Raw genomic sequence first — 13,715 nt, forward strand, 5'->3', positions numbered from 1 at the left:
TTTTGCGTTATCGGTGATGGAAAATATTATAATTAATTTGCAACTTTTGTGTTTTTTTTTTATTATTATTATCATTTAAATTGTAAGAATTCGTTAGGACTCGACGTTCGTAATAAAAATTTAAAAAAAAAGGGGGGGGCAATTATGTGAATGGACATTCGTGTCGTCCATTTAATTTTTTTTTTTTTTTTTTTTTTTTTTTTCTTATGCAAACATACCATCCAACTTTAGATTTCATCTATCACTTTTTGCTTTCGTGTTTCGTCGTATTATTGTTGTTGCACGGATCGTGACGTAAGCGCTTAATAATAATATTCGAGTCGTTCTAGCAGAAAAACATTTTCATGATAACGTTGATAAACTTTTATAACCTGACGTAAATTTTAAGAGGGGTAATACGAAAGACTTTGTATATCTTGATACATCAGGTATTTAAGAAAAAATAAATATTTCAAGTCGTCGGATGCAATTGTATTAAAAAAAGGTTTTTTTTTGTTTACGTTCGCGGCCGAGATGATAATACGACGACGATAATAATAATCCTTCCTTTTCCGGTTGAATTTTCTCTCTAACGAAGAGGTCAACAATATATTTGTAAAATACTTGCGTGAGTTATTCAACGTTTTAAATTTTTCATTTTTTGTTTTTTTTAAAAAATATGGTCACTTCAAATTTATACCTCAATAAATTTTTATATATTCGGAAATTTCGATTCGTTTCCGCGTTAGTCTCGTCGCATATGCGTAATTAATAAACCGGAAATGGTAGTTTAAAAAAACAAAAAGAAAGAAAGAAAAAAAGAAAGAAAACCTTTTTGAATTTTAATATATATATATGCAAATAAAATGATGACAGAGAGATGTTCCTGGGGGGTGGGTGGGTGGGAGGTTATTGTAATAAGAGGTGGTTATCGACATTTTTTTTTTTTTACGAAAGAGTACACGTGGATCAATTCGCGGTTAAAAAGGGGGCGAGGCGGGGGGCTCCTGTTTTACGATTTTTATTTTTCCTCTTTTTTTCTCGGCACACAAAATCTCATCATTGAGGGTTTAAGTTAAAATGGGTTATTACTCAATGGATTTGTACGTACGGTTGTCGTGAGTTAATTTTCGTTTTAGCAAATATTGTCGGAATACTTTTTTTTTTTTCATTTGTAATACTTTTGTATTGAATCGTAAATTTCCTTTCACGCCATCTTTCACCGCTTAATTTCTTTTTTTTTTTTCTTTACAAATAATAATAATAATAATATAAATAGCGTAATCGGTAACTTGTTTTAAATTGTTTTTTTTTAATATAAATATAAATTTAAAAAAAAAAACTTTAGATTTTCTTTTGCAAATTTAAATAGCAAGTAATATATATACTCGATCGTTTTTATTTTGAATTTGTTTTGAAAAGTAGGCGTGCGATTCCAAGGTTTCATTTTATTTTATCATCATCATCATCATCATCATCTCTTATATTTACTATTTATAAATTATTTTATTTTTATTTTTATTTTTCTTTTTATGAAAAAGAGAATAAAATCAAATGAAAATTGATTGTTAAAGATTAATTCAGAAAAAAAAAAAAAAAAAAAAATTGATGTTGAATGAAGTTATTTATTTATTATTCAAATTTTTTTTTCTTTTTTTTTCAAGCCGTAATAAAATGAAATCGTTTTACGCAAGGTTTTAATATATATTTATTTACCAAAGTTCATTATTATTATTATTCATTAAATTTCCTGTTTGTTGTTCGTATTCGAAAATGTGGACGGTCAGGTGTAAATTTTTTTTTTTTTTTTTTCCTTATATTCAGTACAAATTAAAAAGGTTTCTCTTCCTCTCTCTTTTTCCTTCTTTCTCTTTCTCTCTTTCTCTCTTTTTTCCTTTTACAAATTTCGAAAGGTTCGTTTTTTTATAACAAGATGTTTTTAATAAAAAAAAAAAATGTAGTCGAGAAGTTGGTTGCGATAGTAAGAAATCACACAAAAGTCACCTTTAAATAATAATAATTATTATTATTATTATAATTGATTAAGTATGAGTAATTCATTCGATATAGGATTTTAAAAAATCTTTTATTGATTTAATTGTTTTCGTTGTTGTTGTTGTTGTTGTTGTTGCTTTCAAAAGATAAAAAAAAATAGAAAAACTTTCTACGACGGGTGTTTTTTTTTTTTTTTTTGATGTACGACTTAATAACGTTTAAATACGATCGATAATGCCACCTACAACAATCAATAATAATAATAATAATGTCTAATTTATTTGTATCAATATGGCGACTTAAATAAAATTTTAATAAGTTTTCTGTCATATCTTCGATATCTCGAAAGAAAACTTTTTTTTTTTTTTTTTTTTTTTTAAATATTATTTTACAAATTTTCTGAAAAAAAAAAAAAGGGATAGGGTTTCGGGGGTATGAAACTATCGGGAAATAAAACGTGTCATACAATTATTATTATTATTATTATTATTATTATTATTATTATTCCTATGGTGAAATTATATACGTAAAGCCATTTTTTAAATGGTAAGGAATTCATATTTATTATTATTGTTTTTTTTTTTTTTAAACGAAAAAAAAAAAAAATTTAAAGTTTGTCGTTGTTGTTGTTGTTGTTGTTGTCATTTCTAATATTTTTTTATTTATTTATTGGTTTTAAAGTGAACTCTGTTTGTAGGTAAATTATAAATTTAATGTTTAAAAAATACCGTTTCACATTTATTTTATTTTTTTTAATTAATAATAATACTACTGCTATTTAACATATGTTTTGTTTGTCTTTGTAAAAATCTTATTAAAAAAATTTATTGTTTATTAAAAATATCATTTATGTTTAAATTATTCCGTACGGTTTGTTTTGTTTTTTTTTTTTTTTTTTAAATCATTTGGTTGGCAGTATTGTTCGCACATAAATTTCACATCAATTTGTGCTTTTTTGCTAATAGGTTATTTGGAAAAAAAAAAAAAAAAAAGAAATTGTTTGTTGACACTTGTTACGACGTAGTTTCTCTATATTCCTCGTAGTAAGCTATAATTTTTTTTAAAATTTTGATGAAACTATTTAAAAGTTTTAATATTATTATTATTATTGTTGTTGTTGTTGTTGTTGTTGTCGTTGTTGATTCGTTCATTGTAAATTCGAATGCATTTTTTTTTTTTTAAAAGAAATCGATTATCAAAACGATTAATTGAATTTTTTTTTTTTTTTTTTTTTAAATGTAAGAACGTGTATGAAAAAAACTCGTGTAAGCATAATAATAATAATAATAAAATTTACCTATTTTGTGCATGTGTAAGTGAATGAGTGAATGACTGAATGAGGAGTGAATGAGGAATGAGTGAATTTTCTTTATTTCAAAATTTTAATTTATTGTTATTGAAATGATGTTTGAGTTCGAATTTTAATTGTGAAAACGTTTTTTTTTTTTTTCTTTTTCTTTTTTTTTTTTCTTTTTGTAATCGTCGTCGTCGTCGTCGTCGTCGTGACTTTCAATATTTTTTTTTAAGTATTATCATCAACGCACCTGATTCAATCATGTTTTTTCCGTGTTTGTTTGACTGAAGAAGGAGTATCACTCGCGCACATACACGTTTAATTGTTTTTTTTTTTTTTTTTTTTTTTTTTTTGAATTTTCTCCGTTTTTAATGGCGTAATTTCACTTTAAAAGTTTTTTTTTTTCTTTTTCTTTTTTTTTCGTGTTTTAATTGTTTTTTATATTATATTGTTTTTTTTTTAAAAAATAAACAAAGGAAATATAAATTTAACTAAAGTAAACATAATTATTTGGATTTGCTTTTAAAAAAGTAGTTTTCGAATTTATTTTTCCGAGGAAAACAAACAAAAAAACAAAAAACATAATGAATCCTTTGTTGCTTTGATTTTTGTTGTCAATGAGCCGCATATTGTGTATTTCCTTTCTAAATGAAAGTGAGTTTTTTTTTTTTTTTTTTTTTTTTTTTTTGTAAAGTAGCGAAACGAAACTTTTAAAAAATTAATTTTTAAGAAAAAAAAAAAAAAAGTTGATTTTTTTTTTTCTTGATTTTATCAATTAATTTGAAAAATTGTTATATTTCAAAGTCAAAATATATTGAGTCGTTTACACTTTATCAGGAAGGAAAATTTTATCTTAATTTTATTTAATCTGTAAATTGCATATTGATTTTTTTTTTTCAGGAAAACGATTATGTGTAGAAATTTATGTAATGGCGATGCTTTAATTTTTTTTTTTTTTTTTTTCATAATTATTGTCGTAGGTTCGATATAATTTAATTATAAACTAGGAAAAAAATATATATATAATATTTATCTTTCATCTGAAAATCGATTATTTAAAAAAAAAACTAAAAAATTCAGTTTCCGGTATGAGAAAAACTCCGATGCGAGAAAATTATTAATTTTTTTTATTAAAATTTTTTTAAATATAATTTCAGCTGTCGAAGGAACGATGCACATCCAAAAAGGCAGCTGTGTCATCACAGCAGCACCAGCACCAGCTCCAGCTCCAGCATCAGCATCCGAGAAAAACATTCAATAATTACACGCTAACACATTCCAAAAAAAAAAAAAAAAATTTTTTTTCCAAAGAAAAAATAATTCTGATCGAATCAGGAGTGAGAGAGAGTTTATCGTTTTCAACAGGAAAAGGGGAGGAAAAATTAATAATAAGGATAAATATTGTTGTCGGACCTGTAATAACCATGTGCCATTTAGTACAAATGAAAGACTGAAATATATAATTGAGAATAAATTTCAACGGCGACCCAGCTTTTCGGACACGGAATTGGTTTTGGATATTGTTAAAATGCCAGTCGGTAAGTCCCTACATTCTTTTACCCCACCCCCCACCACCACCCCACCCACACCCTTTAAAGTTTCATTAGTTTTTTTTTTTTTTTTTTTTTTCAATATTTTGGAATTGTTTTTTCCACAAATGAGTGAATGCGAATTTTAAAAAAACTCGTCTTATTCGTATTTCAAAAAAAGAAGTAATTTTGTTGTCGATGCTCCCTAAAATTAGATTGGGGGGAGGGGGAAACGGTTTATTGCCGATTTTCGAGTGGATTCGAATCGAAACGCGGATAATTTTCGAAAAACAAAAAAACTTTTATGATTGGGTTTGAGGCGAATATATATCCAAATAAAATTATTTCGAACCGAATTTTTTTTTTTTTTTTTTTTTTTTTCATAACTTCATAACTCACGGTAGTTTAAAAAATAATCGATTGATTGGGGAGGGGGAGGGTTGGGGTAAATTTAGTTGAAATATCGGTTTTTTCGTCGTCGTCATTTTGACATAATCCGACGCAAAGTTTAAATATTTTATAACGTGGAAATAGAAGAATTTTGGTCAGATGGGAATTCTTAAAAGATGTACCGTTAAATAAAATGATTGATTGACAAAATAAATAAAAAAATTTTTTCCTTTTAAATAAGCTCGAGTGCGAAATTTAATAAGTATTATTAATTAACGTCACGTAGTATTAATTTATTAATTAATAAACGTATTAAAAATTGACGATAATAATAATAATAATAATTTTTTTTTTTCGAGGTTTGAAAATTAAAAATAACTAACTGTTGGATCACGTTTTTTTTTTTTTTTTTTATTTCGGCTGTCTGGGCTTTTAGCTTTTGAAAATTTTATCACCGGAAAAAGCGTTCGAAAGCTTTTAAATTTAATTTTTTAATGAGTTTACATTAAATTTAAAAAAAAAAAAAAACGTTTTGAAAAAAGTTATTTTTGTTCAAAAGAATTTATTTATTTATTTTTTTTTGTCTTATTATTAAAAGAAAAATGTTGAGCGTGGAAATTTTTTTTTTTTTTTTTTAAATAGAATTATAAGGAAAAAGAATCGCGAAGAATATAGCTTATAAAAAGGCATTAAGAAAATAATTCGATACAAAAATTCTGGGACAAAAAAAGATAGAGAAGGAGTGAGAGAGAGAGAGAGAGAGAGAAAAAAATCATGTAAAATCATTAAATTTAATTATTTATGCATTAAATACTGTTGAACTTTGACCTCCGTCGCATTTGCTATTATTTGTTTTACTCAAAAAATTAATTTTTTAATTTTTTTTTTTTTTATCCCGAAGAAAATTACCGAGCAATTATTATTATTATTATTACTACTACTACTACTGCTATTACTTTGCCGATCTTCGAACCGAATGGGAAATTCGCAATAATGATAATAATAATAATGCGAATAGAGAGAGAGACGACGAATGACTAAATTTTATTTCATATGCGCGACGAGTTTATTATAACATCATCATTATAGGAAAAATATTTTGCAAAGGATTTTCTTAACCATTTCCGGTTGAGCGTGGTGGTGGTCGTGGTGGTATTGTCCGATAAACGTGGGCAGTTGACTGAATATATATATTATTCGCATGAATCAGTTCCGGAACATAAAGACGAAAATCGAATGAATAACTTATTAATATTATTTCTTTTAAGCGATTCGATCAAGTATCGATAATAATAATAATGATAATAAATTAAAATTATAATTTAATTAATTTCAGGTACGAGTAATTCAAAATTAAAATCGAGTTTTTCATTGACTTCTCTTCGGTCTTTCACGCCATCCGAGAGTCCCGATCACGGAACGCAAAACAGATTGAAAACGGAAAGACTTTATCACAGTTTGACGAAGAAATCCAGGTGATTATTATTAATTATTAATTATTTTTTTCTCCGCCATATTTAACGACAATTTTTTTTTTATAAAGAGTTGTTAATGAGGAGCTAATTTTTCTTTTCTTTTTTTTTTTTTTTAATTTAATTGTTATTCCCGTTGGATATTATTTAGTTAGTTTCTGTTAGCGTTGCTTTCATTCTTCATTCTTTTTTCTTCCGTCTTTAACTGACGTAATTAAAATAAATTCGATTGCTTCGAAATGTAAAGTGTTTGTTTGTTTGTTTGTTTTTCTTCCTCTTTCTCGCATCCGGTTAAATATGTCCGTTAATTCAAGCACGATTATTGTACGTAGAAAAGGAGAAGACTTGTGAGTACGCAAATTTTTAATTGTTCGAAAAACAATTATTTATTTATTTAATTCGAAAAAAAAAAAAAAAAAATGGAGTAACTGATGATTAAATTCATTGAATGGCAATTAAATAGGCGTGTAGGAAACGTTGGTACAAATTTAATTTTTTATAAAAAAAAAATGTTTAAATGTTTTTTTTGGAAAAGGTAGCGTAATAAAAACCGAAACGTTCGCATTTTCCTAAAAGTTTTAAATGGGTTTTTTGTGTTAGGTACGAACATAAAACAAAAAAACAGGTCGATGGGTAGGTAACGCGGAAGAGTTTAAAAAAAACTGTTTGTTTTTGTTGTTTGTTTTGACTTTATTATCACTTTATGTTAATATATAAGAATAAGAATGGAGTAAATAAAATCACGAGTTGTATAATTTGCAAAAAAAATATGTTGTTCTAATGTTGGAGTTCTAATAAGTTTTTCAAAATGCCCTCATTAAAGGTCACGGAAAGCCATTGCACTTGATTTGATAATTTTCTGTTGGAGCGTAAAAAAAAAAAAAAAAAAAAAAAGATTCGTGGGGGCCCTCGATAATCCGTTTCGATTTTTTTTTTTTTCCCCCCCCGATGATAATCGGAAGGGAAAATTGTTTGTCAGTTTTTAGAAAAACAAAAAAAAAGCTTTCGTAAATGATAACAAATTTCAATTTTTTATAACGACACGTTTAAAAAATAATAAATTTTTTATTATTATTCGATCGATGTTGGGAAGGAAGGAAGGAGGAGAAGAATTGACCACCCAAGGGAAACGAGTTGTTTCTCTCTCTCTCTCTCTCTCTCTCTCTCTCTCTCCTGAAAAAATACTCTAATGATCTTTTTTTTTTTTTTGAACTACGAGTTCGGATAGATAGATGGTTTTATAATGTTGAAAACGTGTTTGAATTATTATTATTATTATTATTATTTTTGTTTTTTGTCCCCTTGCTGTTGAGAGATTGTCGTCGGGTACTTTGCAAACTTTAACAGATTTAATTTTAACTTTGCAGAAATTTTTTTTTTTTTTTATTTCTTGTGATTTTTATTTATTTAATTGCAATAGAATCGTCTGGGTAAAAAAAAATCCAACAAAAAGAAAAAAAATATTCGATATAAATTTTTTCGTATTCGAAAAATTCATCGATTTTACACTGAACGTAATGTTCCATTAGTAAAAAAAAAAAAAAAAAAAAAAATTAAAGTTTGAAAATGATTTTGGCGTTAGGTATTAGGTAACGGGAAAATAATAACTGTTCAATGGATCATAACGTGAATGATGAGATTATGTGGTTAGGTTATTTCATTTTTTTTTATTATTTATGAAATTACGAAAATTTGTATACCTAAAAAAAAAAATGTACAAAAGTTTTGAGTTAAAAAACTACTAAGGTTTTTGATTTCATATTGAAAAAGTCATTTTTCGTTATATTTTCAAAAAAAAAAAATACTCATTTAAATGAAAACGAAAAATTTGTTTTATTTTTAACCGGTAGACCGTGACATTCGGGCTTTGAATATTATTATTATTATTATTAGGTCGTTAAACAAAGCCATTGAGATGTACAAAACAAGGAGATATTTAAAACAAGATAATTACAGTAAATTTGAAAAAAAAAATGGCCTAAAGGGGGGAAAAAATTAAAAAAAAAATCAATAAGAAGACGGAGGAAAAGTAAGTTTTTTGCAATAAAAAAAATGAATGATAATGATAATGTTATCATTTTGATTTATTTTGTTTTGTAAAATGAAAATGGAAATTTAAAAAAAAAAAAAATTTTTTTTGTTATATGAAAAAGAAGAAGAAGAATAGAATAAAGGAAAAATTTTTTTAATTGCGGTTTTTTTTTTTTTTTTTTTTTTTTTTTTTTTTTACGATCGTGCGAAAGTTAATCTATTATTTTATTTAAAAAAAGAAAAGATGGTTAAATAATAATGAATCCGTTTTAAATATTATATATAACCTTTACGATTTCGATTGTGAGACGCATAATTTAATTACAAAAAAAAAAAAAAAACAAAAAACAAAATGGCTTCGGATGTTGTTGTTGTTGTTGGGAATTCACTAAAGTTTCTTTAAAAAAAAATGGAATCTCGATGAGTTTCAGTATATTTTTTCAAAAGGCTTCCTCTTAATTTCTCATTTTTATACCTTGGCACGTACGCTTTGTTACAAAATCTCACGACCGGATAATGAATACTTTGCCAACACCACGTTTTCGATATTCTTTTATCAAAAAAAAAAAAAAAAAAATTGTTTTCGCTTCTTTTCACCATTTTCTTTTAGAGAATGAGTTAAAAAAAGAAGAAACCGGATGATATTATTATTATTATTATTATTATTAATTTACAGAAAGAACAACAACGAACAAGATAAGGAATCATGGAGAAAATCGTGGGGAAGCGTGATAAGTCAAGATGGAAGAGAAAATTGGGAAGGTTTTCAAGCGGATTACGATTACCTCATGGCTCAAAACATTTTGGAAAAAACATTTTCGGAAATGTCAATGGAAAAAATTTCCGGTTCGACTCCGACGACTCCGATTTTATGGAGTCACTCGGAGTTTATGGATCATTTTGCTCAACTCTACTCTTGGCTCAAAAGCATACAGGATGTGGTGTATGGAAATCATGAAAATGTCACGGATTGGAAATTGCGAGCTGTAAGTTTCTTTGTTGTTGTTATTCACGTGAATGAAACGTTTTTTGAAACAACCATTTTGTTGTTGTTGTTGTTGTTCATTCAATTTCTTCTTCTCATTCATAAACCTTTGAAATTTTTATCGAAATAGAGAAAGAGAGAGAGAGAGAATAGAAAAAAGGGAAATGAAATTAAAATTACTATTAACCTTGGAAAGTTAATTATTATTATTGTAATAAAATACTTTTAATTATAGTTGTTGTTAATAGTATTATTATTATTATTATTATGATCGAATGAGTATCAGAGGTTTAAGAGCACGTTTGTTGTTTTTTTTTTTTTTGGACGTTGTCCAGCCGTTAAATTTTTTTTAATAAACTTTGAATATCCTCGCATTTTGCTATCGTCTGCCATATTTTTTTTTTGAAAACGTTATTACGTAATGCACGTTTCAATTATTAAAAAAAAAAAAAAACAAATTTTTTTATTAATCATTTGAGTTGATTTTTAATCCTTTTATTATTATCATTATTATTCATTTAAAAAAAAGGTGTTCAATATTTTTAAATTGAAATTAATAATTTTTTTTTTCTTCTTGTTCTTCTTGTTTGTTTGTATTCACATGATGATGATGATGATGACTTTCTATAAAAGGTCAATTTCTTTTTTTTTTTTTTTACAACCATTCATAGTTTACAAGTTTAAATATTATTTTCATACAAATTAAATATTTCCGATTGTTTTTTTATAATTTTATTAAACGTTTCTCAGCCATTGTATTAAAATTTATTCTACGTTAAAATCTGTTACAATGAATTGTAAAAATAAATAAATAAAGTATGTCGCGATGACATTTAGGTTTCGAATAATAATAAATAATTATACACAATAAAATTATTATTATTATTTTTCTTTTAAACTGACAGAAATCATTCATTCTTTGATTAAATGAATTTTATTCTCGATAATATTTATTGGCTGGGTTTATTTTTTACGTGATTTGTTTTCAAATGTGATTTTAAGAGGAAAAAAAAAATGGCGAAACGTTGTCGATCGATGCAAATCGATGAAAATAATATCCTTGAATGATTATTATATGATATAATTTTTGCGTTAAAATGGTGGATTTTTATTTATTTATTTATTTATTCTGGTTTTTTTTTTTTTGCGAGGATTGGTAATATCGATTGCAATTTGACTTATCCAATATAACTCCCACGTTAATTGAATGTTTAGAAAAAAAGAAAAAAAGTGGTTGACATTGAAGACTATACCTTTAAAAGAGTGTGTGTGCTTAGATCAAAGTATATTGTTTAAATTTTTAACGATAATTTATCGATTATGCGATTCACAAAAGGTTTAATGAAAATTTCTATAATTAAAAGAAAAAAAAAGTTTATCAGAAGTAAATAACAACGCACGCGAAATCCTTTGTTTTTATGCTTTTGATAATGGCTACTGATTTAAAAAAGAAAAACATATTTAAAGGTAAATAAATAATAATTAGCGATGACTTTGATTATAATCCGTAACCTTTTAACCTTTTTATCACGAAAAAATTCTTTCGTTTTGTTTTTAACAAGGTATAAAAAAAAAAAGTTTCTTCAGAGCAACAACCTCGGTTTGTCGATTCATTGAAAAAAAAAAAAAAAACAATATGGTTGTTATAAATTCAATAAGAATGTTTTTTTTTTTAAGCACTCGGGGGGGAGGGGAGAGGAGAGGAGGGGGAATGCAAATAAACATTGGAATGCAAACGTGAAGTTTTAATAATGAGTAAATTTTCAAACATATCGCGAACCTTTTGAAAGAAAAGAAAAAAAGTGTATATTATTGTTATTATTATTATTATTAATTTGATTTTGAACTGTATTTTGTTGTTTTAGGAGAGGCAAGAGGATTTGCAAAGGCAAAGATTTCGTCTCGAAACATTCAACGATCAATCGAATAAACTCATTAATTTGTATCCCGAATTAGAGGGTGAAGTCTCTTGGTTGACGAAACACGTCAACGATAAATGGGTTACCGTCGAGACGCTCGTGGGAATATCGAAAAAAGATGAAATTAATAAAAAACATCAAATGGGTTCTGGGGAAAAATTAGAACACGAAGTTAAATGTCTCAGAAGGTGGTTGAGAGACCTCGATGCAAAATTAAAACCGTTAACTTTTCAAACTGGATGGACCAAAGTCGAACTCGAAATGAAAAGGAAAGAACACATGGTAAGCTTTATCTTTTTGGAATATTTTTTTTTCGGGGGGGAAGGAAAGGGGAGAGGAGGGGTCTCGAGCCACGTTTCGAAAGACTCGAGGTATTTAATTGTTGTTGTTGTTTTTTTCATATTTAGATGAAGAATTTTAACTGGTTGAATTACGATAACTAAGAAATTATTTTGAGGTCAAAGCCTCTGAGGTGGTGGTGGTGGTGGTGGTAGTGGCGGTGGTATATCGATAAAATGTACGAAACTAAGCAATTTTTTTTTTTTTTTTTGTACCTATGGGTCGCGACCTGATTTTTAGGTTTTTTTTTTTTTTTTTTTTTAAATCAGAAAACGAATCGTACGTAAATCATTTATGTATTTAAATAATAATTTTTTTTTTTTTTGGAACACACACACTTTTCGGTCACTCGTAATACGATTATAAATTTATTGGGTTGGCAAAAAGATATTTACGAATTTTTTAAGAAAACAAAAAACGATTTATTAATTATGTCAAATTATTTTTATCTATTATATTATGTTTATTATTATTAGTGACCTTTTGACATTTTTCGGGTAGTATCATTTTCCTTTTTTCATACAACTCTTTAGTTTTAGGAGCAAAAAACTGCTCCAATGCAGTTTTGACCTCATCGTCGTTTTGGAATTTTTGTCCGTTTAAAAAATTTTTTAGGAATCGGAAAAAATGATAATTATTTGGAGCTAGTTTGGGACTATATGGAGGGTGCAGCAAAACATTCCAGCCTAGCTCCAGTAGTTTTTGTCCAGTGGCTAAAGTTAGAGAGGGCCTGGCATTATGGTGGTGAAAGACAATTCCTTTGCTATTGGCTAGTTCCGGTCGTTTTTCTTGGATGGTATCACTTAAATTAGTCAATTGTCGAATGTAAACCTATGAATTTATGGTCTGACATCGTGGCAGCAGCTCAAAGTTGACTATGCCTTTGTAATCCCACCAAAATGATAACAATACCTTTTTTTGGTGAATGTCAGTCTTAGAAGTTGTTGGTGCCTGTTTCCTTGCCTAAACCAGGATCTTTTTCTCAAAAAGTCATCATAGACAACCCACTTTTCATCTCCGGTGACCATTCTTTCAAAAAAGGGTCATTTGCATTGCGTTTAAGAAGCATATCGCAAAGACCAAGTCGCCTCGTTAACTAACGTTCCCCAAAGTAACGCATCAAGCTTCTTTTGGCACCCAAGACGCCGCAGACGGTTTTTGACGCACGTATGTGACACATCTAGCTTCTTTACAATGTCCTTCGTCGAACTATACCGATCATAATCAATGAGGGCCTTTATTTGCTCATCTTTAACCTCCAATTGGCGCCCGGAGCGCTCCTCATTTTGCAAAGAAAAATCTCCAGAACGGAATTTCGCAAACCAGTTTTGACACTGCCGTTCTGTTAAGGCTTCATCACCCTACACGACCCACAACTTTTTATTGGCCTGGGAAGCATTAATACCCTTTCAAAAATAAAAAAGTAAAATGTGGAGGAAATGCTCGCTCTGGCTCCCCATGTTTAAGTATCTTTTGCTCGCGTACTATTTAAGAGTTCAATGAAATTTTGGTACCGAATGTTACAGAAGGAACCAAGTAATAACATATCAAAAGTTCATGTCTGTACAAAAACGTAAACGTACTCAAAAAAATAAACAAACTATCTGTTGGTAAAATCCGCAGTTACTTATTGGCCAACCCAATATAAACAAATAATAATAATAATAATTTGTAGAATGTTTTGATTATTTGTCAGTCAGTCAGTCAGGATTTTGCCAAGTATTGATTTTTGTATTGAATTATTACGTCGTATTAATATACGTATCAGAATGAATGCATTTG

At 27.4% G+C, this 13,715-nt stretch overlaps 1 protein-coding gene across 1 annotated transcript; it reads left to right on the top strand.

Annotated features, from left to right (window-relative positions):
• Positions 1-9,328: 9,328 nt before the first annotated feature.
• Phum_PHUM612690 (uncharacterized protein) lies at positions 9,329-12,037 on the top strand (the record flags this gene model as incomplete). The annotated part of the gene is made up of 3 exons (XM_002433032.1): positions 9,329-9,676; positions 11,541-11,876; positions 12,002-12,037. 3 exons carry the CDS (start codon positions 9,329-9,331, stop codon positions 12,035-12,037), a joined length of 720 nt encoding a protein of 239 aa, XP_002433077.1.
• Between the last annotated feature and the right edge of the window lie 1,678 nt (positions 12,038-13,715).

The sequence above is a fragment of the Pediculus humanus genome, genomic scaffold (genome assembly GCF_000006295.1).
Source record: "Pediculus humanus corporis 1103172108321 genomic scaffold, whole genome shotgun sequence".
In the NCBI taxonomy this organism is placed as follows: Eukaryota; Metazoa; Arthropoda; class Insecta; order Psocodea; family Pediculidae; genus Pediculus; species Pediculus humanus.